This window comes from Panthera uncia (genome assembly GCF_023721935.1).
Source record: "Panthera uncia isolate 11264 chromosome A1 unlocalized genomic scaffold, Puncia_PCG_1.0 HiC_scaffold_17, whole genome shotgun sequence".
In the NCBI taxonomy this organism is placed as follows: domain Eukaryota; kingdom Metazoa; phylum Chordata; class Mammalia; order Carnivora; family Felidae; genus Panthera; species Panthera uncia.
In genome coordinates, this window is record NW_026057577.1 from 75,060,218 (window position 1) to 75,086,241 (window position 26,024).

The 26,024-nt window shown below is 33.7% G+C and overlaps 1 protein-coding gene across 3 annotated transcripts in view; it reads right to left on the reverse strand.

The window, feature by feature from the left end:
• Positions 1–11,141: 11,141 nt before the first annotated feature.
• The window catches only part of CHD1 (chromodomain helicase DNA binding protein 1), a 75,516-nt gene continuing 60,633 nt past the window's right edge, over positions 11,142–26,024 (reverse strand). For 2 of the 3 annotated variants that reach the window (XM_049647644.1, XM_049647643.1), the window contains 9 exons: positions 25,230–25,352; positions 24,275–24,403; positions 23,559–23,822; positions 23,067–23,207; positions 17,797–17,975; positions 15,998–16,094; positions 14,958–15,009; positions 14,243–14,453; positions 11,142–12,471 (listed from right to left, as the gene is read on the reverse strand). In XM_049647644.1, coding sequence (XP_049503601.1) covers positions 12,126–12,471; positions 14,243–14,453; positions 14,958–15,009; positions 15,998–16,094; positions 17,797–17,975; positions 23,067–23,207; positions 23,559–23,822; positions 24,275–24,403; positions 25,230–25,352 — 1,542 coding nt within the window. In that variant the 3' untranslated portion in view covers positions 11,142–12,125. The remainder of the gene's footprint in view (positions 12,472–14,242; positions 14,454–14,957; positions 15,010–15,997; positions 16,095–17,796; positions 17,976–23,066; positions 23,208–23,558; positions 23,823–24,274; positions 24,404–25,229; positions 25,353–26,024) is intronic. The other variant, XM_049647645.1, reaches the window with a different exon arrangement.

Below are 26,024 nucleotides of genomic sequence, written 5' to 3' on the forward strand. Positions count from 1 at the left end.
GATCTTGGGGCACCTGGGTGGCTCAGTCAGTTAAGCATCTGACTTCAGCTCAGGTCATGGTTCGTGAGTTTGAGCCCCACACTGAGCTCTCTGCTGTCAGTGCAGAACCCACTTTGAATCCCCTGTCTCCCTCTCTCTCTGCCTCTCTCTTGCTCTCTCTTCAAAAAATAAATAAACATTAAAAAAACAAACCCCCTGATCTTGAGCAGTAATGTTTTGAGGAAAGATCTTAATCAAAAGGGGGAAATGTGAAAATAAATAAAAGAAAACCTCATTTAAAATAGAATCAGGAAGCCCCAAAGGGTGATCTTTCATGTACTGTCAGTCACTGCAAGAAGTCTACCTGATATTTCCCAAGAGGAAACTTACTTTACATACTCCAGGGGTGGGAAGGAAGAGTTTCTCCTTGTCCTGCAACAGCCCAGCTAATGAGAACTCAGTGAAACACTCCTCTCAGCTTCCTCCTTTCTTCTGTAAAAGTAAGCCCATCTCTGTTCTCCAGACTTGCTTCTGGTTCACCATAGTTTACTTGTCCTGAAATCCAATTCCTCTGCTATTCCCCAACAAACTCAATAGCTGGCTTTTTGACGGCCAACAAACATAAACGACTTCTAGTAGCCAAAACAATATGAAAAATGTACAAAGTTGAAACACCCTTACTGTCTGACTTCAAGAATTTAATATAAAGCTATCATAATCAAGACTATTTTATTTTAGCATAGGCATGGCTATATAGTCAATAGAATAGAATGTTCAGAAATAGACACACATTTGTGGTCAACTGATTTTTTTTTCTTTATAAACTAGTCAAATAACTCAATGAGGAAAATTACTCTTTTCAGTAAATGATACTGGAGAAACTGGATATCCACATGGAGGAAAAATGAACCCCAACTATTCCTCTCATCATACAGAAAAATTAAGTCGAAATGGAACAATGACCTAAATAACTCTTCTAAGAAAAACACAAGAACTTCTTTGATTTTAGGGTAGACAAAATCTCCTTATATGGGTGTGATACAAAATGTATGAAATATTAAGGAAAAAATTAGAAAATGGACATCATAAAAATTTAAAACTTTTGCTCTTTAAAAATTACTGTTAAGAAAAAAAACCTTTTAGGTTTGGAGAATACATATACAATACATATATTTGTACATATACATATACAATACAATATATTGTAATACATATTACAATACATATATTTGATAAAAGATTAGTATTAAAAATATGTTATTTATATTTACATAAAATATTTATATTTAAAATGCTTAGAGAGGATGTTGATAATGCAGGAGGCTGTGCATGTGTGAGGGAAGGGGATCGATGCAAAATCTCTACCTTCTGCTCCATTTTGTTATGAACGTAAAACTGCTTTAAAAAATAAAATCTAGTGATGCCTGGGTGATTCAGTCAACTGAGCGTCCAACTCTTGATTTCCACTCAGGTCATGATCCCAGGATCGTGGGATTCAGCCCTGCGTTGGGATCCACACTCAGCATGGAGTCTGCTTAAGATTCTCTCTGTCTCACTAAGCCCTTCTCCCTCGCTCACATGTGCATTCTCTCTAATAAAATAAAATAAAAAATCTATTAAAAAATTGGGACAGAAAAAAATGCTTACAACTTGTAACAAGAAAGCAAACAATCCAACTACAAAATGGGTAGAAGTTTTGATAGGTACTTCACATAAGACATATAAATAGCCAAAGGCACACAAAGAGATTAATATCAGTCACCAGTAACATGCAAAATAAAACCATGTCATTGCATTACATAACTATTATAATAGCTTAAAAAAGAAGGCTATAGCTAGTGCTGGCAAGGATGCAAAACAACTGGAACTTTCATATAAAATGCTACAGCTACATTGTACAAGTTTGCCAGCCTCATTAAAAGTTCATTAAGTGTTTACCATATGATTTGCCAATTATTTTCGAAAATATTTACCCAAGAAATGAAAACATATGCACAAAACAATGTGTAAAGGAATGTTCATAGAAGTTTTATTTATATTAGTTAAAAGCTGTAAACCCATTCGTTAGGTGAACAGTATAGCCACACGGTGGAGTATTATAAAGCAATAAAAAGGAACTACAGATACATGCAACATTAACTAATCTTAAAAACACTATATTGAGGGGCGTCTGGGTGGCTCAGTCGGTTAAGCGTCCGACTTCAACTCAGGTCACGATCTCGCAGTCCGTGAGTTCGAGACCTGCATCGGGCTCTGGGCTGATGGCTCAGAGCCTGGAGCCTGCTTCGGATTCTGTGTCTCCCTCTCTCTGCCCCTCCCCTGTTCATGCTCTGTTTCTCTCTGTCTCAAAAATAAATAAGCGTTAAAAAAAAAAAAAATTTAAAAACACTATATTGAGCAAAAGAATCCGGACAAAAAAAGAGTGTGTGATTTCATTAATTTACTTACTAAACTAGTTGGACAAATGTAATCTGTAGTAATATAAAGTAATATAAGGCCAATCAGTAAGTGCTTTCCTGGGCTATCTTTTAAGTGTAGGGATTGACAGTGAAGGGGACAATGAGCACTTCTAGGGTGATGGAAATATTCTGTATCATTATTATGTTAATATATACATTTCTCAAACCTCATCAAACTGCACAAGTACAGTACATGCAATTTGTTGTAGGTATATCATGCCTCAATAAAGGTGACTAAAAAAAGAAACACACACACATACACACACACACACACATTTTGGAGTGCATCTTCTTAGGATATAGTCATAAGAGAACATTCCTCCTATCCTAACAAGAAAACAATACAGTTAATCTAAAAATCATAGTTTTTACTTGAACCCATTAGAGAGTAGAGGTCACCAGGCAACAGAGTGAGCTGAATTCTAAAAAGTGACCAGATTCTCCAAGGGGAGCTGATATAAATGAACTGTATATTGACAAGAAAGAGTGCATAAAGCAGTTAAGGATAAGTTAGAGGCATCTCACTGGCTCAGTCAGAAGAGCATGTGACTCTTGATTTGGGGTCATGAGCTCGAGTCCCATGTTGGGTGTAGAGACTACTCAAAAATAAACTTAAAAGAATAAATCAGTTATTTTTTTCTTCATTTTTTATATGTTTATTTTTGACAGAGAGAAAGTGTATGTGTGAGAGCACACACATGAGGGAGGGACAGAGAGAGAGAGAGAAAGAGGGAGAGAATACAGTGCAGAGCCCGACACGGGGCTCAGTCTCATGACTGTGAGATCATGATCTGAGCCAAAATCAAGAGTCAGATACTTAAATGACTGAGCCACCCAAGCACCCCCAATCCATTAATTTTTGATGGACTCTTAAAGGCCGATTGTGGGCTAGTGCTGTGGTTTGCAAAAGCAGAAAAAACAGAGGTACTACAGGAAATTTTAAGTTTTTGAAGGAAACATATTGATAATGTCCATTTGTCCAAAACAACATTATCTATCCACTTGAGATAGTTCAGTTTCATCATTAGATCCCACTACATTACAAAGTTGTTTTTTGATGGTTTCTTTCATAAGAATCAAGTATTATGAGAAAATCAATGTAGAATAGGTAATGAGGGTGGCATACTCCAATCTGATTCCATGATTTAAGAAGTTGTACAACAGGTGCACATATTTCGAGAATAAGTACTTGTGGTTATATTAACAATGCAAAAAATATCATTTTTTCTTTTAATACTCAGAAAATTAAGATTAGAAGGGAATCTCGTTGACAAGATAAAGGTCACATACAAAAAAACTATGGCTAATACCATACTCATTGGAGAAAAAAATGAATTCACCCCAGATGGGAATAAGGCAATTCTTATAATAAGATACCTATTCTTACAGACAGTATAACAGAGGTCCTAGGAAGTACATTAAGGCAAGAACAAAAGGCATAAAAGATTGTGAAGATACAAATAAAACTTCTTTTCAGAGAAGATTGATGTAGAAAATCTTAAAGCACTTGGAAGTAGCTATTTTAACTAATTGTTGAGTGTAGCAAGGTCCACAGGAAAAAGGTTGAGTCCAAAAATCAATACTGACTAAAAAAATGGAAATAAAAAAGCATTTTAAGGGGGTAAATATAACAACATATGTGCAAGATTTATACACTGAAAAATCACAATGATGAGCAAAATTAAAGACCTAAATAATGGAGATAAACACTGTGTTCCGAAGTCAGCTGTCTCAATCTTGTTAAAGTGACAATATTCCCCAAATTGATTATAGGTTCAATATAATTTCAATCAAAATCCAGCAGGCTTTTGGTAGAAATTTACAATTTGATTCTAAAATGTATGTGGAAAAGCCAAGGAATTTGGAAGGCCATACAATTGTGAAAAATAATAAAATTTAGAACTTAGACTACCTGATTTCATAATTTACGAATTCAAGTGCAGTAATCAAGACGTGTTATTGGCATAGACAAATATAAATTAAGAAAGAATAGGGAGCCCAGAAAGAGGCCCAGCCATATACGAACAATTGATTTTCAATAAGGTAAAATAGAAATTCAGTGGAAAATGATAGTCTTTTCAACAAATGGTGTTGGAAAAATTAGATATGCATATCCAAAAAACAAAGTCAAAAACTAAAAACCAACCCCCCCCCCCCAACGCTTGGTTCATACCCCACACTACATACAAAAATCAACTTGAAATGGTTCATAGACTTAATGCAATTCCTAAAGGTATAATAATCCTTTTAAAAGAAAGCATAGGAGGGACGCCTGGGTGGTTCAGTCAGTTAAGCATCCGACTTCAGCTCAGCTCATGATCTCTTGTTGTGAACTCGAGCCCCGCATTAGGCTCTGTGCTGACAGCTCAGAGCCTGGAGCCTGCTTCGGATTCTGTCTTCCTCTCTCTCTGCCCTTCCCCTGCTCATGCTCTGTCTCTCCCTCTCTCCAAAATATTAAAAAAAAATTTTTTTAATAAATAAAACATAGGAGAAAAATCTTTGTGATCTTGAGTTAGGCAAAGATTTCTACACACAAAGAAGGAAACATTCATAGTAGAAATAAAATGGAAACACTGGATTTTATCAAAATTTTTTTAAATTCTCCATTTCAAAAGATACTGTTAAGAAAAAGATAAGCCATAGACTAGTTTATCTAAACTCATATCATAGTTTATCTATCTGATACATGAATTTTATCAACAAATCTACTTTGTAAAATTAAAAAAAAATTTGAATACTAGAAATAAGAATGGCAAGTAAACACATTAAAAGATGTTGAGGGGCGCCTGGGTGGCTCAGTCGGTTAAGCGGCCGGCTTCGGCTCAGGTCATGATCTCACAGTCCATGAGTTCGAGCCCCGTGTCGGGCTCTGTGCTGACAGCTCGGAGCCTGGAGCCTGTTTCAGATTCTGTGTCTCCCTCTCTCTGACCCTCCCCCGTTCATGCTCTGTCTCTCTCTGTCTCAAAAATAAATAAACGTTAAAAAAAACAAAAAAACAAAAAACAACAAAAAAAAAGATGTTGAATACCAGTAGTCACTAAGGAAATACAAATTGTTATCACTACCCACCTATCAGAATGGTTACATGAAAAATTAAACCCTACAATACAAAATGCTCTTACATGGTTGAAGAGTAACAAGAATTCTCATCTATAGCTGGTGGGAACATAAAATGGTATATCCACTTTGGAAAATAGTTTGGCAGTTTTTTACAAAGTAAAACATATATTTTAGCATACAATCTAGAAATCCCAAAGTACTTCCCCCCAAATTTAGAATATGTACCCAGAGACTTGTATGTGAAAGTTTGCAACATCTTTAAACAAAATGGCCAAATAACTGGAAACCCAGTTGGTGAATGGATAAACAAATTGTAAACACTCAATACAAAGAATATCACTCCATAATGAAAAGTAACGAGCCACTGATAAATGCAAAAACACAGATGAATCTCAAAAACATTATACTAAACGAAAGGCTGGCTCAAAGCCAATATTTTGTATGATTCCTTTAAGTAACATGAAAAAGTAAACACTATAGGGACAAATCAGTGGTTGCCAGGGACTAGATGTGGGGAAATCAGCGTGTGATTACTTTTTGGGGGTGATGGAAAGATTTTAGATCTTAAATATGTTGGTGGTTGAACAACTGTATAATATGTCAAAGCTTATTACAATGCACACCTAAAAAGGATGAATTTACCTTATATAAACATGATCTAAAGTTTTTTTAATGGGAAAAAAACATCAAAAACCAGAGAGATGTTTTTTCTATTTCACTTTAAAAACATTGGAAATGCAACATAGTTCTCTTGTATTACGGTGCCTTTACAAGTTGTGTTCTTTCCTTACGAGTAGAAAAAGACAATCTATCATGCCACCTAGAAACATATGTCCTATCAAAAGATAAAGACAAATCAAAATATTTTATATTTTCCTAACATACATCTCTGAATATCTCTCCACAAAGTATCATATTTCTTAAATAGCCTTAAGTTACAAAAACTAGTTTTTCATTACATAAGTGTTTTAATTATAACAGGAGAATTAACCTCTGTATTATTCAAGTCAACAGAATAAATATTAAAATTCTTAAAATCATATTACTTGAGGCCTTTCTCTGCCTATTTTAATTTCTAGACATGAGACTTGGGTGTTTCTCTATGTTTCAGGTGATTTTTATTAGTTGAGTTAAAAAACAAAAGATAGCAAAAGACTCTAGTTATATAGATAATAATAAGTGATACAAATGTCTCCAAAAACATTAACAGATCAGGTAACAATGGAAAGACAAAAAGTTTAATAATGCTGGCCACTTATGGGACATAGCATTTCTGGGAAAGAACCAAAATAATGGAAAAAAATACAATTGATACGTTGAGACACTGTTTAAAGTGCTAGGGGATAGTGGTGAACAAGATAAGGTCCCTCCCCTAATGAAACTTACATGTTAGTAAGGAGGGAATGACAAATCAAAAAAAAAAAAAAAAAATGAAGTCAAGTAATAGTGAGTGCTAGAAGAAAAAGCAAGATAAGGGATACAAAAATGGTAGGGGCATGTTTACCAGTTTAGAGACTTGATGGGACTCATTCAAGTGAGGGAACAAGCTTTGTACAAATCAGGGATAAAGGCTTTCTTGACAGAGGAAACAGCGAAACAAAGATCCATATGTATTCTTTGGTGCATGTAAGAGGGTAGTGTGAGTGAGGCAGAAAAAATAGAAAAAAAACAGGGATAAAGCGCCATAGATTATAAAAGTTGTGAATGCTGAGTTTACTCCCTTATCAAAAATTATGGAACACTGGCAGTTCTTAAAAAAAATTTTTTTTAATGTTTATTTTAGAGAAAGAGAGCGCAAGCATAAGAGGAGCAGAGAGAGGGAGACACAGAATTGGAAGCAGGCTCCAGGCTCTGAGCTGTCAGCACCAAGCCTGACACAGCGCTCAAACTCACAAGACATGAGATCGTGACCTAATCAAAGTAAGACGCCCAACCAACTGAGCCACCCAGGCACCCTTCCAGTTTTTTTTTTTTTTTAATGTCATTGGTGGGGAAGAGTCTGGTTTTCTGTATTTTAATGGTAGATATCTATTAGGGGCATCTGCGTGGCTCAGTTGGTTGAGCATCCGACTCTTGATTTAGGCTCAGGTCATGATCCCAGGTGTGTGGGATCAAGCCCCAGTAGGGCTTAGCCTGGAGTCTGCTTAAGATTCTATTTCCCTCTGACCCACTCCCTTGCTCCTGCTCTCTAAAATGAGTAAAAATAAAGAAAAAGAGTAGATACCTATTAGATATCTAAGTGGAGACGAGTTCAGGGGAATGGCTGAAGCTGAAGAGACCAAGCAGAGAAATGGAAAGAGAAGGAAAAATAGTAAAGTTGTTAAGACAGAGGACAGAAATCAAAAATATTGTGATAGTGATACCAGGTTTCCAGAAAATAGAAAGAACTGGTCAAGGGACAAGACTTGAACAAAAATAAATAAATAAAACCACACCTAGACTCAGCAGAGTGAAATTGAAGAACAGAGACAAAGCAAAGTTTTGAAAGGTAGTAACAGGAAAAAACAATGAGTGCCAGGTTAATTCCACAGCTCATCTACAGACTGGAAACCTAATAGTAGCCTACAGTAATGAAATTAAAATGCAATTCCCATTTCTGCCAGATAATGTAAATCAACACATCAATGCAATCATCCTAGCTCATTTAACAGAAGCATTATGAGCTCAGGTTTTGTTTTGAGGCTATTTATACCTTTTCAACTTAATATTTAGATCCAGACTCAAATGTAGACTGGGACATAGAATTAAAAGCATCTTACTCATTTTTCAGTTTGAACTACCAATCTTGTTTCAAATAAAGGTTGGTTATGTTTTTGTAATGTTTATTTGTTTTGGGGAGCGAGAGTACATGCAGGAACAGGGGAGGGGCAGAGACAGGGCAGACAGAGGATCCTAAGCAGGCTCCATGCTGACAGCATAGAAGCTGATGTGGGGCTCAAACACAAGAACTATGAGACCATGACCTGAGCCAAAGTCTGATGCTTGACTGACTGAGCCACTCAGGCACCCCAGTTTTGTTTTTGTTTTTTAACTGAAGGCCAAGATGGCAATAGCCTTTTAGGATAGAAAATGTGGCACATAAAGATCCATTGAAGAATTTGTATAGATACTTGGAAACAGTTTGGAAAGTATTTTTTAATCCTACTTTACCAAGTAATCTTATCTTTCATTCTTTAACTTAGCTAATATCCCTATCCTTAGGTCTTTCTTTATAAAAGAATCCAAAGATTTCCTAATAAAATCAGTCTATTAGGTTCTTGGAGGAAAAAAAAAAAAAAAAAAAGAAAAATATTAGCATAAAGAATCTATAAAATTACTCACTACAGTCATTGTCAGGAGAAAATATAATTTCAATTGAATTGTTTTAAATGTCTAAAATGAGAAGATGAGAATTTTAACACAGAAATTCTGACATTGTCAAGATATTTTTGTTGTACTTGCACCTAGTTGCCTCCCCTTAAACATGCTCATAAATCTTGCATAAGGTGCTGCAACATATGTAATAGTTTTATCTATACTTTTAAATCGAGTCTTAAACTTAAGCAATGGGTTTGATAGTTGTTTATATTGATGTTAGATATCAATTTAGAAACATTTAAAAATATTATTCCATTATTTGCTAAGTAATGAACTACTCAAAATTTTAATAATTAAGCCACATTTACGAGTTCACATTAAAATTTCAGACGAAGCAAGGTAAGTCTAAATGAAGCCCGTATTTAAAAACTAGTTGCTTTTCCAACCCCCTCCCCCTTTCAAATCACCACAGCCCTTGACAAGAAATATCACAACTATAAACCTACATTATTATTTATGGCTTAAAGATCATTGTCTAGTCAGAAACAGAGTAACGAAGATAGGAATTATGCCATTTATACCACTGTATAGTCTTGATAAATCTCAAGAAAATGAAATCAGTGTATCTATACAACCCTTTCATAATTTAACTACAAAAATGAATTACAGAAATTATTGTATTTGTAATCTACCATGTCTTATGCAACTTCTATAAAAATTTCAGTTTTATTAAGCCACTCACTCTGAAATTAGTGAACAAATCATTCACACTCCAGTTTTCCACAGCTTTCCAGTCTAAAATTATTTTCTAACATACCCTGAAGAATACTTTCTTTATAAGCAAACAGGCCATTGCTTTTAATAAGAAATCATTTATTGTATATTATTAAAGTGGAGGGTTAATTGGTACAGTACTATGCATAATCTCTCACCCTTAAAAATTTAAACACAAATGGATATAAATAGCAAAGCAGAATGAGCATGTAATAGACAAAATTTAAGCATATTTTATAGAGAATGTTCCCTGTTATATCTATGTACCAATGTTCTTCTCCATTGTGTCTTAGTAAGTTTATGGCTTGTTCCTCTTCTACATGATTGCTGACTTTTTACAAATAATGAACATATTTTCCATCAATTAATGTTACATACAGTTTTAGGTTTTCCATTCAACTCAGCTAATTAGGTGATTGATATATTCAACTAAATATGGCATTGTTAAGAAAGAGCCCATTCCATTGCCTCAAAAAATGTAATATTGTTCTTCTATGATATTTTGTATAATAGAATATAATGCAAATATCCCAGCTACAAAGTGATGAATTAAAAATGCAACCCTGATCTTTTTACTATGTCAATATTATAACTTCGTTAAGCATTATCTTGTTGTGTTAAATGCTATCTTGTGGAATAATCATTTACATTAAATGTGGAAAAAGTGGAAAAGCTTAAAAATGTGTACCGGCACTATGTTTTATCACTTTTAAATTTAATTATAAATTGACATTTAAAAATTGAGTTAGTGTTCCTATGTTATCTGATATACCAGGAAAAAACAGATTATCGTTCTTCAGGTAACTAAAAGAGGGATCACCAAAAAAAAAAAAAAAAAAAAAGGAAAGCTTTGTTCACATAAAATTTTAGACTTTAATGGAGAAAATTAAAATGTTTAAAAAAAATACATCCATCTATGGACAAATTTCTGTAGATTATTCCCACAGTTTATCAACATGGGACACTTTAAAGACTATTATAGGCATATACCAATATACTTATATTTGTCAAAGTTAAGATTCAAATTTGTTACATCACAGCGCACATCCAAGAATGTGTCACATGTTCAAAAATCCCCACTGAATATAACAAAATAAAAATCTGTGAATAAATATAAGGCATTCTGAAATAAAATCTGCAGGAAACCAACAAAGATTTCTATGATCTAATTTTACTTCATAGATTCATATAGTCTTCAAAATAGACTTAGTTTTGTAGTGCCACACACTTAATATTCAACTGCTTACCAAAATACCTTTTGCCTGGTAGCTAAACGTTACCACTTTAAAAAAAAAAAAAAAAAAAATTAAGTGCTTGAGCGAGTAAGAATGCAGCAGAAAATTACAGGAGCCCACATATCCTTTTTCTTAAATTTAATTTGTCATATATAAGGTTTTTATATACAATCAGTGTGCATTGTAACAGTTTATATTAAAAGTCAATCAAGTTTATCTAAAATGTTACCTGGCTGCATAGCACATTTGACATTATTGCCCACATGAAAAGGGAAAACAAATGGATTTTACAATAACTTTTGGCCATTTTGGATTCTGAAAAGTGTTCATACACCTACCCTTTTAAACCAAATGCATCTGAAAAAAATGTTTCCAGAGCATGCAGTTTAGATTTTACATATTATCTCACCATTTTGTTACTACAAACACAATTATTTACTAAAAAAGAAAAAATGAAAGAAATAACATTTATCTAATAAAATAGTCAATATAAAAAGAGACTAATGGAATTAAGTGGCCCCTTTCCCCATTTTTTACATTCTAAACAATGATTCCATCAAGACAAATCATTAAAAAGTGTTATTACACTGATAATTTTTTTTAAATGATAAGAAGGCCTGAGTTGGTAGGGAAAGGAACAGTCAAAAAAAGCCTGAGCAGGGAAAGGAAGTAAGGAAAGCTCATTTAATCCATTTACAATAATTTACAGCCATGTGTGTGTGTATGTGTAAAAAGGCATAATAACAGATCACAAACAGAAAATTCCTGGCTATTTTACAGATATAAGTACAGAATTTAAATATTCAAGCTTGTGATGAAAAGCGGCAAGGTGGTCGCAGTGTACAATGTAAACAAGTAGCTTTGGAAAGTGAACAAAGTCCTTGAGTGTTTTTTCTTTATTAAGAAAAGAACTCTCTTTCATTCCTTCCTGAAACATGATCACAGGTCAGAGTAAAGTTCATATACAAACATAATTTAAATGGAGGTCAGTCTAAAATCACTGACTTAAAAACAGTTTTATCCAGCCTATATGGAAGGGCAGTGTTGAGGTCCCTGTAATAGTAAACATTTTCCATTTCTTTAAAAAAGAAAAAAAAAAAAGTACTACAGTATTTGTAGTACAGTGCAGCATAATCCTTAAATATAAAAATATTTTCTCTTCTGTTGGGATAATAGACCTTGCATCCTGGAAAGAAGTAACAATACTGCTACTGATAGAAGATCTGTTTATATCTTTCAAGTCATGTAAGGCAATTACTGTGTTGGTTTATGATATATGGCTAAAAGAAAAGTCCAGAAAGACAAAAAGTATCAGTTTTTGTTATGTTTTCCGACTACTCCAGGTATGCTCAGGTGTACTTTTGTGTTCAACTGAGTGTTCAAATGGAGATCTGGAGCCATAAGGAGACCTCTGATCTAGTGGTGATCTGGGGCCACTACTGGAAGCTCTGTGGTCCATCTGCCAATCTGAGTGATACCTATAATCCCTGGAAGATTTATGGTGTGTATATTCAGAACTTGCCCGATGGTCTGAATGCAACCGATGGTCTGAATGAGAACGATGATCAGAATGAGATCTGTCCTTTAAACTTCCTTCCAAATTTGACCTGTGATCTCTACTCCTGTGATCATCCAGTTTTCTGTGTTTCTCTCTATCACTATAATACCTAATGAAAGAGAAATTAGGGATTAAATTAATGATGGAAATTAAATGTTTCCAAATAGAAAAAATATTAAAAAAATAAAACAGAAAAATACTTTAAGGCATCCTTTTAAATTGTATAGAAGCTCTGTGTTTCACAACAAGACCTCCTCAGTGAGCTTAAGTCACTGGACCTGTCTCTGCATGCCTCTGTGGAAAAATCATTCAATTCACAAAACTAAAGTGAACCATACAGAGAACCTCAGATACCATCTAATTTTACATGCCCATTTTTAATTATTTACTTAATATAATTTTATTTTTAATTAAACTATAATGGACATGCAGTATATTAGTTTCAGGGGTACAACACAGTGATATGAAATTATATACATCATGAAATGCTCACCAGGGTAAGTGTATAGTTACCATCTGTCACCATACAAAGTTATTACAATATTACTAAGCTGTACTTTATATCCCCATGACTTATTTTATAACTGAAAATCTGTACCTCTTAATCTCCTGTACCTATTTCACCCATCTCCCTGACTCCATTCCCCTCCCTCCTGGCAACCACCAGTTTGTTCTCTTGTCTTTATGAGTCTTTTTTGCTTTTCTGTTTGTCTACTGTTTTTGTTTGTTGTTTGTTTTTTATTCCAGATACAAGTGAAATTTTATGCTATTTGTCTTTCTCTAACTTATTTCAATTAGCTCACATGCCCATTTTTCAACTGATTGTTAATTTTTATTCTATGGGACATTTGTCTTAATGCATCTTAATTATCTGGAAGTGGGGGTTAGGATAATGATATAGAATACCCTTGAAATCAGAGCCTTTTATGAAACTCTAAGCAGAAAAAATAAAAACCTCTAAAATTCAGTCTATGAACTAATTTGTAGAAGAGAACTTTCACTGGTTGGGGAAAAGTCCTTGTTACAAAAAAAATATGAATTATGTTCTGTAAGTCTGTGAAATTATAAATATTTACTGCTACAAACAGGGCTTTGCATTTTGTGCCCTTTTCTAATTATAAGAGCCATTCTACAATTGATACTTATTATGTGACAGCACTTCTATCATAGAGAAGAAATGACTGCAGTAAGCACAACTAAAATGTGAAGAAAATCTAATTCCTCTATTTCTGATCTTTTTTTCTTCTCAGTTTTTTCTTTTGCTTTTAATTATAACTAACTGATGAAAATACTCCTTTATGAAATAAAATGTATTCTGTTGTTATATTCAGATTGTTTAGCTACTTAAAGGCTTCAAAAAACAACAAAACAATACTAAACAGAGAAAACTTCCTGATTTCAGGACTACCCCAGACTGCCATGATTAAGTTTATCCTCAGTACGGTGTTTTCACATAAATTAATTTTTCCCCTAGGAATTTTTTAGTGGAATGGAACACAGAATTCTGCCCATCAAATTTCAGTCATATTCCATCAAGCTTTAATTTTACTCTGTTATTGTATTTTGAAGAGTATTTGAGCCAATATCCTCTAAAACCAACAAAAATGAATCCTATGACTTATACAGAACTCCCTATACTTTCATCTCTTACTGCACACTTTATAACTAAAAAAATTTTTGGAGAAATTCAGTTCTTAATACTAACAAAAAGTACTCTATATCAGTTTTTTTTTTTTAATTTGTAAACAAACACCTTAATTTCACATAAGATCTGTTCTGATTACCTGAATAATGAATTGGCTGGCAAGGTCAAATAGAGTACATAAAGGTCAAAAAGAGAAGGACACAAATAAGCAAAACTGCAAAACCAACCAGTTTACCTGCTTTCTTGCTTGTAATGATCCCAGTCACGATGATCTTTACCATTACTAAAGGAAGAATAGGGTCTTTTCCTAGAGTCACTCTTTTTGTAAGAATCTCCCTGATGTCGGTCTTTATGATGATCATGATACTGAGATAAGTGTCTATCAGATGAATAACTGTCCCTGCTGCTATCATCGTGATTTGTATTCTCTTTTAATCTTTCCACATCTGTTAGATAAAAGAGTACAGCTTTTGTTAATGACTTAAAAAAAACACATGGTAAACAAAAGTAACTTTGCTGCTAGATTACAAGAACTCTTATTTCAAATCCAGATAAACAAAATCAGTTGCCAAATACTGTTAAAGACTTTAGAACCGGTCTATAAAGGCAGAGCTAAGTCTTATAAAGGGTTACTGTATTCTGAAGTGTGAAAAACCACAACTGAAACAATTTGGAGACCATTTCCTTCTCAGACTATACTTTTGTGACTCTTGCACAGACAGAATACATTATATTCTAAATATTGTTTAAAAATACATTCATTTTAACAATTATTCTATCATTTCTTGAAACTGGCAAAAAAGGTTGATTTATGGAAAGGTTAATAAGCTAAAGTTATTGTTTAAGATAAAAGATTCAATACTAAAACCTGAGTATGTGTCATCTAAAACAAACCTGAAAGAGGAAAACAGTTTTTAAATTTACTTTCTAAAACAATTAGTAACACTTACCTGGATTTCTAATTACTTGAGCATTCAGGCTGCTGTTCTGGTCATTATTTTGCTAAAATAAATGCACATATGTAAGAATCTTTTAAGTGGCTTCAAATACCCTTACAAAATAGGAAAAAGAAAAAACACCCCAAAATGGAAATCCTGATGCTGAAAGAAGTTCTCATACACATGTATAAATGCATCACTTGCAGATTTTTTTTTTAAACATAGACTGTCTTTCTTAAAAAATTCGACCTTGAAATCATTTTAGAGTTACAGAAAAGCTGCAAAAACAGTAAAGTTCCCATATGCTGTTTACCCAGCTTTTCCTAATGTTAATATCTCACATAACACCACAGTATGATAATCAAAACTAAGTGTTAACACTGGCACAATACTATGAAATGAACTAGAAACTGTGTTCAAATTTTTAACATTTTTCCACTAAGATCCCTTTTCTGTTCCAGGATCCAATCTGGAACTCCATATTACATTGGGTTTTCTTATCTTCTTAGTTTCCTCTAATCTAATGAATAGCTTTTTACGTTTTTTTGTCTTCAATGACCTTGACACTTTTGAAATGTAAGACAGTTATTTTGTAGAATACCTCTCTCAATTGGAGTTTGTCTGGTATTTTCACATGATCAAATTAAGGTAATACATTTTTGCCAAGAATTCCACAGAAGTGATCTACCTTTCTTATTAGCACACTATACTGATGGTTCATGATGTTGATAGGTCTTATTTTAGCTGATGTTACCCTTCACCATTTAAGGTGGTGTAACCAGATTTCTCTTCTATAAAGTCATTATTTTTCTCTTTGTAATTAATAAACATCTTAGATGAGATACTTTTAGACTATGCCAATATCTTATTTTCTCAGCCACTAATTTTAGCTTCCTTCAGAACATCTACCTGCAGCAACTTTTATTGTGGTCTGACAGTGATTCTGTATTTCCTTTATTCCTCCTACATTTATTAACTGAATTCTTCTACAAGAAAGAATGTCTCGGTTTTAATAACATAAATTAAAGGAAAAATATGATGCATCAATTTACCTGAGATTCCTGCCGTTTTTTAATAGCATGCTTATATAACTTATGTAATTTTCTTGCATCAAACTCCGTAAACTTAGATACAAAAATCCACAGGTTTCTAGAAAAAGAACAGGTAATCAGTCTGGTAGAAAATATTTAGCTTTTTCATGGAATCCTTATCCCCTAGGTAGAAACACATACACATATACTTAGCCTTCCGTAGAACAAAGTCTAAAGAGATTATTTCTACAAACTGTATATTTCTACAAACTGTAAGAGACTCTTAAATACAGAAAACAAACTGAGGGTTGATGGGGGGGGTGGTGTACGGAGGAGAGGGGAAAACGGGTGATGGGCATTGAGGAGGGCACTTATTGGGATGAGCAATGCGTTTTGTATGTGAAGTGATGAATCATGGGAATATATCCCCAAAACCAAGAGCACAGTGTATACACTGTATGTTTAGCTAACTTGACAATAATTAAAAAAAATAAAAAAATAAATAAATAACTTTATATGGAGGTGCCTGGGTGGCTCAGCTGTTTACACCTTTGACTTCGGCTCAGGTCATGATCTCCAGTGCGGGCATTCGGGCCCCTCATCGGGCTCTGTGCTGACAGCTCAGAACCTGGAGCCTATTTCAGATTCTGTGTCTCCTTCTCTCTGCCCCTTCCTGTTTGTGCTTTCTCTCTCAAAAATAAATAAATAAAAAATAAAATAAAAACTTTATATGGCTAAGACACCAACCTTTTTTTTTTTTTTTAAAAGTAATCTCTACACCCAACGTGGGGCTTGAACTCATGACCCTGAGATCAAGAATCATATGCTCCACCCACTGAGCCAAATTGGTGTCCCCATTTGGGTAAGACTCCAAATAAAACCAAACATCGTTTTAGTTCTCTTCCAAATCCCTTAATTTTATAGCCTTTTAGAGCAAAAAAGCAGTAATCCATCCTATTGAAACCAAAAATATGTAAATTTACAAGTCAAAAAGGGACTCGTATTATGATTTATATTAGGTATAAAAGAAACAAGCTATGTTAGTAGTCTGAGTAAAGATACCATCAGATAATGTGCATTAAGGAGAAAGGGGACAAGGATAGAATTTCTTTTTTAACTTTAATCATCACTCCTTCAGAAATATGTCATTACAGTTTTTTGCTTTGGTATGTAGCTGCACTGCATAAAGCAAGAAATCAGCAGACTAATAAACTGACAGGACTGGTTTATGGTCATTTTATAGTATTCCTAACTTGTCTTGCAGTTTGGCTTAACACTGATCTGACCTGGTAATCATTAAGTGATTTGTATAATACAGCAGCTCAGACTTAAAATTTTAAGATCAACTGTGCTGCTGCTTCTAAAATAAAAGGGAAAATAAAAGTGTGCATTTTACACTGTTTGAGAATATTAATTCTTACAAGGCTATATACTCACACCTGGAAGATGAATTGCTAAATTTATGTAACAAATTTGTTTATTTGGAACTGCAAACTAAAGATATTACTAAGAAGAATTTGGTGAAGTGCAGAGATTTTTAAAAATAAAATGCAATCTGAATTTTAATGAAACAATGTTGACTATTTCTTAATGACAGAGGTGCCACCTGTGCCTTATCATGATGTGAATTAAGCAATCATTCATAAATAAAAAGCTTTAAAGGGAAAAAATGAAAACAATCGCCTTCAGATTACTTCTTTAAATAGTATTTTGTTATCTAAACTTCAGAATAGGAAAAATAAATTGAAATATGAGACAATTAGATGGTTACATAATTACAATTTAGGAAATTAACATTTCCTGAAAAGTACATCACTTACTTTCTCCACTGCTTGATTTGTTCAGGATTTGTATACTCTTTCAGACATTCTGTGATATGGTCTCCAATTTTTATTAAACACTGTCTAGTATGCTCCAGTTGTTCTCTTTCTGAAAGGCCTTTTTCAGGCCTATCAAGTTGTTTCAAAGCTGCTTTGACAGGCCTCATTCTTTCTTTACACTTTAAAATGGGAAAATAAGAACATGTATTAAAAACAAGAATTCAACAAAGATCTACTTCTTTCAATGATATCTATATGAGTAAATATAGCACTGTTTGATGTTAAAATAAGCACTAAAGCTCGCCTCACAGCTCTTAAATATCAGGGTTTTTTTCCCTCAGATTATCTTCAGAAAGTAAGGTTTTTCATTATCATTTAAATTCAACCTTTGTGCATGTAAAAGCTTTGGATTAATTTACCTTCTGTAAAAATGGTTACTTTCTGCACTGCAACACATCATGAAGCAGTCTTTTTTTTTTTTTTTTTAAAGTTTATTTCGAGAGAGAAAGAGACAGAAAATGTGCACTTGTGTGGGGGAGGGGCCGAGAGAAAGAGAGAGAGACAGACAGACCAATCGACCGACCGAGAATCCCAAGCAGGTTCCATGCTGACAGTACAAGGTTGAGATCATGACCTGAGCTGAATCCAAGACTTGGGTGCTTATCTGACTGAGCCACCCAGGTGCCCCAATCATCATCAAGCAGTCTTAAAACACAGAATGTTAAAAAATAAAATATTTCAGACTATAACTTAATACCCTAGACTCACTCTAATGTAGAACAAAATGTAAAAATATGAGGACCTTTTATAAAATAAAATATGCTGTCAAACTATTAAAATCAATTGACCTATAAGTATAAATTGTCTATTCTTCTAAACCTTTGGGACAAAACAAAGTAACTAATGAATTTTGCTCTTACCATATTTTGGCTACTCAAAGAGTTGGGGATACTTGATAGAAACCTTTTTCCTTACCCTACATGTCACTAGCATGCTAATAAAAAGAGGATATAACAAAAATTGATGATTCAGTTAAAATACAATTTGTGCAATAAAAACTATAACCTCAGGGGCGCCTGGGTGACTCATTTGGTTGGGCATCCAACTTTGGCTCAGGTCACAATCTCAAGGTTTGTGAGTTCAAGCCCCACTTTGGGCTCTGTGCCGACAGCTCAGAGCCTGGAATGTGTTTCATACTCTCTCTCTCTCTCTCTCTGTTCCTCCCCTGCTCAATCTCGCTCTCTCTCAAAAATAAATAAAAGATTTAAAAAACAAAACAAACTATAACCTTACACCAAAAGTAGAATGAAAATATCACTAAAAAAGCAAACTAATTTACATATATTAACATATATTAACATATATTAACATGTAAAGCAAATTTAAAATGAACAATGATTAATAATAATTAATAATTTACAAGTAGTAAAGTTGGGTTAGTTCAGGAATGTTAAGGATGGATCAATTACAGACAATATATTTAGTGAGTTCAAGCCCATGTCGGGCTTGGTGCTGACAGCTCAGAGCCTAAAGCCTGCATCAGATTCTCTGTCTCCCCCTCTCTCTGCCCCTGTCCCACTCGTGCTGTTTCTCAGAAATAAACAAACACTAAAAAAAAAAAAAAAAAAAAAAAAAAAAATCCTTGTATTGTTGCTGTGGAAGGGCCACTCTTATTATAAATTAACTGTCTATATTATGTGTGGAATTGTTTCTGTGGATTTTATTCTGTTTTACTGACCTATTTGTCCAGATCATTTGGAACTTATCCAACTTTTGTCAGGAATAAAATAACATTAGAATCAAATATTTTTTACTTAAAATTAGAACTCAGCCAGGCCTGATTTTTTTTTTTTTTAAGAAATCTTTTTCTAATTTTTAGCATTACTCCTGTATCTGTTCTCTACATTTCCTGCTTCTTGTTCAATTTTGGTAGTTTATATTCTGCTAGAAAATGATTCATTCAGTGTATGTCATTCGACTGCATACCCTGTTCTCAGCATTGTCTTAGACTCAGGAGACAGAGCAGTAAATAAAAAGACACCTTGCCTTTGTGGAACCTGTACTCTAGTAGGAGAAAACAGCCAATAAATAAATAGACTGTGTTGGATGGTGACAACTGTGATAAAGAAAAAGAAAGCAAGAAAAAGTAGAGAGGTTTCTACTTCATATACAGTATCAGAGAAGAGTGATGTTTGAGCAGACATCTAAAGAACATGAAGGAGTAAGCCATTTTGAGCAGAGGAAGTTCTAAAATTTTTATGTTCAAAGGAACAGTATAAATGACAGTGTGGCTGGGACCTACTAAGTGAGGGAAGTAGCAGAGATGATGGGAGTAATAAATCAGATGCAGCATCTTTTGGCCTATAATTATGAATCTTTTAATTCTGAGTGAGAGGGAAAGCCACTCAAGGATTTTAAGTAAAAAATAAGAGGGGTGACTTTATTCTCCCTGATAGTCACTATCACTCTGGTTGCTGTGGGGAGTATGCATTGAGGAACGAAAAGGGTATAGCAGGGGATAGAGTGGGAATGGTGAAAACAGCTATGAAGCTGTTGAAAGAATCCAGGGAAGAGATGGCTGTAGCTTGAAGCAGTATGGCAGAACCAATATCATTTGCTTAGTCCAGTATCATTTGTTCATTGACTGATTGGGGGGCGGGGGGAGGGGATAAGAAAAAAGGAGGAATTCATGACTGAAATCCATGCGCTAAGGCCAGGGCCTGAAGATGGGAAATGGAGCAATGGTAATAAATATTTATAAAGTACTTACTATGTATCAGAAGCTGTGTGTTGTGTAAAAGGCACCTCTTTTGATTCCAGTAGTAGGCCTTTGCAATACTATTTATTTTATTGAAGAAACTGAAGTTCAGACTGAAATAACATCTGGCAAATCCAGGTCTGACCTGGAACTCTGTATTCATTCTTGACTATTAAATTATACTCACATTTAGGAGACAGATCAATAAGGCACAAAATAAGATGTTAAATTAGGCAAGGATGTGAAGGAAAATGAAGACTGAGAAAAGGCCATTAAATTTATAATTATAGCTATTCCCAAATAAAATTTATACAGTAGTAAAATCGTAATCATGTAAGCTCTGGCTCCAGAGTCCATGTTTAAAATAATTCCATTCTTCATCTCCATAATACAAGAGATTTTAAGATCAATTATGAAGGTTAGTGAAGAAGAAATTCATGTATTGGGCACAACAGGAAATTTTCCTTTAAGGCAGTTACATGAACAAGTCAGAAAGCCAAGGAGGAAATGTGGGCAAAGAAAAGAGGCAAGAGGTGCAATTACACCAAACTCAGTAACGAGCAGGTAAAGGAAGCAGTTCAAAGAGTTCATTTTCACCTCAGAAAAGCAAAAGCACATCACCATCTATCTTCCCATTTCTACCCAACAGAGAGGGGTTTAAAATAAAAAATTAATAGAAAATGGATACGCTAGGTTAAGAAGAACCAAGTCACAAACAGAAAGATTAATCTTAAAAAGATGCTAAGTAATGCCAGCCTGTAAACCTGAAGACACAGAAATGAAAAGTCTAGAGATATGTACAAATAAGTAAGATGGAAGACAGGAACAAGAGTAGCTTATCTGAATGTCTCCAATATTATTAGGGATTGGAGGGATGTGAACAGCCAAAAATAAGGAGGAGAAAAACCTATGGTAGGAACTATTATACTTAAAGTGCATGAATAATATTTGAAGCCCTATTAGGGCATGCCATGGAATTAGCAGGAATGAATAAATGGGTTCACTGATCAACCTTCTCTAGTTAGGATACAAAGTAGAAGAAAACAGGACAAGAAGTTAACCCGGGGAATCTAGAATGGTACAGTAGGTAAAACAAAAACGTGATTTTAGAAGTGAAAATTTCCACCTTTCAAGTCTAGCATTTAATTTATACCAGCGATAAACTTGACTTAAGATTACACCTTAGCAGTGCCAAAGATTCAGATTCTAGGGATCCTAAAGAGGAAATACTTTCTTATAAGAATATATATTTACACGTATTTGTGCATACCGTAACTATATATAAATATGATTCTTTCTGAGGAGGCTCCATGCCCAGGGGATGTGCCTAGTGTAGGGCTTGAACTCACAACCTCGAGATCAAAACCTCGAGATCAAGAGTCAGATGCTTTACCAAGTCACCCAGGTGCCCCAATGAGATATACATTTATATATCAGACTATAAATTTTCACTTTGGGTGCTACCAATAACAGCATGTCTCTTATTCAAGGATAATTTGTACCGGTCTCATATCATGCAGTCTTTTTTTTCTAACAGTATTACTCCTCCTTCATTTTGCTCTGTATCTGGATTCTCTTAGTCCTTTTATCAATCTGATGGCATGTCTATATTCAATAACAACATCCACTACAACAATTTCTTAAAATAAAGGCACTAGCTGAAAAACTTTCCATGTATTAACTCATTTAATCATTATACTTACTTTTTGAACTGGCTCCAGAGCCAGTATATTCAATTACTATACCAAACTGTTTTTCCACACTGCAACCTCACTATAAAGTTTTCCTCAAAATTTGTACCACAGTTAATTTCACAGTTGAGACTATTTTGGTTTCCTGATTATATTCAGTAAATAAATCATCTGGAAAAAGGCCAAGATAGTTCCTCTCTGACTTTGATGAACATAAAAGCATGGTACCATGTAAAACCAGTATTTTTTAGACCAGTGTTACTCAAGGTCTATGAACTTGTACTAGTCCACAATGGGGGACAGGTACAGAAATTTTAGAAACCTTCATATCAATTTGACAGTGCAATTTTATGTCTGTCATAAGCCCCAGTGGGCTTATTACATTTTGTGTATTTTTCCCTTACTTTCACTTCTCTAACGAAATTATTATTATTATTTTTTTAACTATACTTTCTAAGAATACTGGCCTATAAAATACTGGGGGGAAAATAGCTAGTCATTTACTGTAGATAAGAAGCACTGTTTTATATAGATAAAAGGTTCAGGAACTGAAAACTTTAAAATTCTGAAGTTGAAGGGAAAAAAATTCACTCTAAGTGTTCCTTAAATGACTTTCCCTAAAGTCTTTAATAAGAAGTTTTTCCAAGTTAATTGTACATTTATAACTTTCAAAATTTAAATCTATTGCCTTTATCAATCTGAATTGCAATACTACCCAATTCAAATACATTTCTAAATTAAAAGCTCCAAAAGATAAAACTGCCAATTAAAATAAAATATTATATGAATTCTTACTAATAACCAGTAAGTCTACTACTTACAATGCTGAATGTCTTCTGATCTAGCTCTTCAGATTCTTCAGATATGGGAACTGGTTCACCACTTGCTGTGATATGAACTGGAGCATCTGACACTGAAGATTTCTTGGATCTTTCCTTGCTATCAGACTTGGATTCACTCAACTAAAGAAAAAGGGGAAAAAAATCCAGCAACAACAAAGGTGAAATGATTAACACTTTCAGAAAACAATTAATGTATCTTTTTATTCTATAATTGCTTGTTCACATTCCATACTCTTTATCTTTCCCCAATTTTATTTGGGGAAACCAAAAATAAATTACTGTGTAACATTACCCTACAGGTAAGGCATTTAAAAAAACAGATCCAAACCTATTTCTCTCCTCTTCTAGATACCCACATGTATTTTTAAAGACCTTATTCAGGCTAATTTGGGCTGATAGGCAGTTTATTTTCCTAAAATGTAAATATGTTGATTTTGTCACTTTCTAAGTTTTACATTATGATTTGCATACCTTTTCTTCCTTTATGTCTTTTTCTTTCTGTATAGCTTCTTTTACTTTGTTTTCTCTTTTCTCTTTAAAATCTTTTTCCTTTAAATCTTTCTTATCCTCTTTTTCTTTTATCTCCCTTTTAAGTTCTCTTTTATTCTCTTTTTCTTTTGCTTCCCTCTTTTCTTCTGATTCCTTCTTTATAAAAACATCTGGCTCAGGTCTTTCTTCACTGTCTCTTTCTGTTTTAATTTTTTTATTTGGATGTTTCACAGAAGTGATCTCATCCTGAAAAGTGCAAGTATGGCCAATGTATTACTAACCAAATCTTGACAAAGACTAATTTCTTTCTTTGTATGACTATGGATTGCATGTATGTGGATTCGGAAAGAAATAACCCAGAATCCCATTAATAATGATACATGCAATGTTCAACCTTCCTATAAAAACTAAAGTAAGCCAGTCCCATTCAAAATAAAATTAAAGGAGACAGAACCTCATTTAAATGGCAAACCTCTGAAAAGGAAGAACCTTTGCTCTATCCCTCTTAGTGACATTCTATGGGACAAGTAGAATTCTGTTCTGCATGTGAGACTATGTAATAAACTACACAAAATGAACTTCAGTACCTAAATGTAAAATTTTAGGTCTTAGTTCAATTTTTAAATGGCAAGTATACTAAAACACGTTATGTTCCCTTTCTAATACAAAAAGGCTGTTCTTCCAAAACACATTCTTACCTTATCATCATCTTCATCAGACTTCTCTGAGGGCAAGGGTGAAGAATCACTCTTTATTTCTTCTTTCACTTTTATAGACTTCAATGCTTTATTCTTCTTAGCTCTTGCTTTTCTCCTCTTTGAACCTCCCTAAAAATAATTATTTTATTCTAACCAACTCCAGAGATTCAATTTTAAAAAATTCCTTAAGTAGTAAATCTTAAAAGTTAATACATATTCCTACCCAATCCTTGGCCTATTGGTAATAAGTTACACCAATCTTAGAAAGTCAACAAAACTGACATAATTTAATGAGTCAAGTACATATTATCATGAGTAACTGATACTAACTATAATTATTCCTTTAAAAAAGAATTAAAGCAAAGTGGAAGTTGAAAAAAATGGAAGGTTTTTCACCTTCCTAATTTACAATTATCTTCAACTAAATTTGATCCTAACAGAGATAGCATTAAAATTATTTTACATAAAAATTATTTTACACAATGTAATTATATAATCACATTGTGATTATAATGTAAATTGTAAAGACTGTTTCTAATGACCTCTCTTTCAGTGTATTTTTCCTACTCTTCTGAACCCCTCTCATAAATAAGCTCTGTGACCTTTAATGCTGTACCTTTAGCTCTCCAATAACACCAAATAAAATAGTCATAGAGGCCCGACCTCTCAAAAATTACTCCTCTCTAAACAAGTTGCCCCCACCACCTATCCAAACACCAGGAAACACACACATACATACACACACACACAACCCAGGATCCTACTTCTGAAAGACTTACCAGTTTTAAAAGAAATACAGAGACAACTGAAGGCAAATATCACCATATACAATTAAAGCTACTAAAATATAGAAAAATACACTTGTAAGGTCATATTAGACTCAGATGTCTAGGGCTATCACTAAACTACACTTACTGAAAAGTAAATTGCTCTCAAGCACTAAGTTTTAACTTACTGCACCAGAAAGTCTCTGAGCTTCTTTTCTTGCAAGATCTTTACTAAGTAATTTGATGAGGTAGTCTGCACGTGTCTGCAACTGCTTTGCTTGTGGTTTTTTATCAGGATCATCTGGAAGAATCTGAAAGAAATTAACTTTCTCAGGTTGTTCTTAATAAATGACATGAAAATGTTACTGCCTAAAAAATTCTCACTCATTGAAAGAAATACATATAATTTACTGACAGGTTACAGCTGTTAAAATTTATGGGCATTAAACAACTAAGAGTGCAAAATACATTTTTATATACCTGCGCCACAGCAAAGATTTAATTTGCCTGGGAATAAGTTGTAAATAAATACATGAAAAAAAAATGCCTACATTCAAAATAATAATACAAAGTGTGAGGTTAAAAATTTCTTTTCCAATATACAAGTGTATTTAGCATTCAGTGTTATTAAACATTACAGTATTCTTAGATATCCTTCCTTTCTCAATAACAGTACATTTAACTGTACAGTATACAAAGAGTCCTAGAACAATGTTATCATCTATTTAAGGTGACCCAAAGCATGCACCTTGAGAAAATATCCACAGTGGGATTTTAAACTATTTTAAGTTTGGCCTCACAGGCAACAAATGACACAGCACCAATATCAAAAGGTTCCCCTCTGTCTGTGAAAAAGTAAAATATAAAAATATAATTTAAATAAGATAAAAAGATAAGGCAATGCTTCCCCTGTTTTCCAGTTTAGGCAAAGAAATGATTTTAGCTACTAGGGTAGTATCAAATCACCAAAATCCCTAAATATT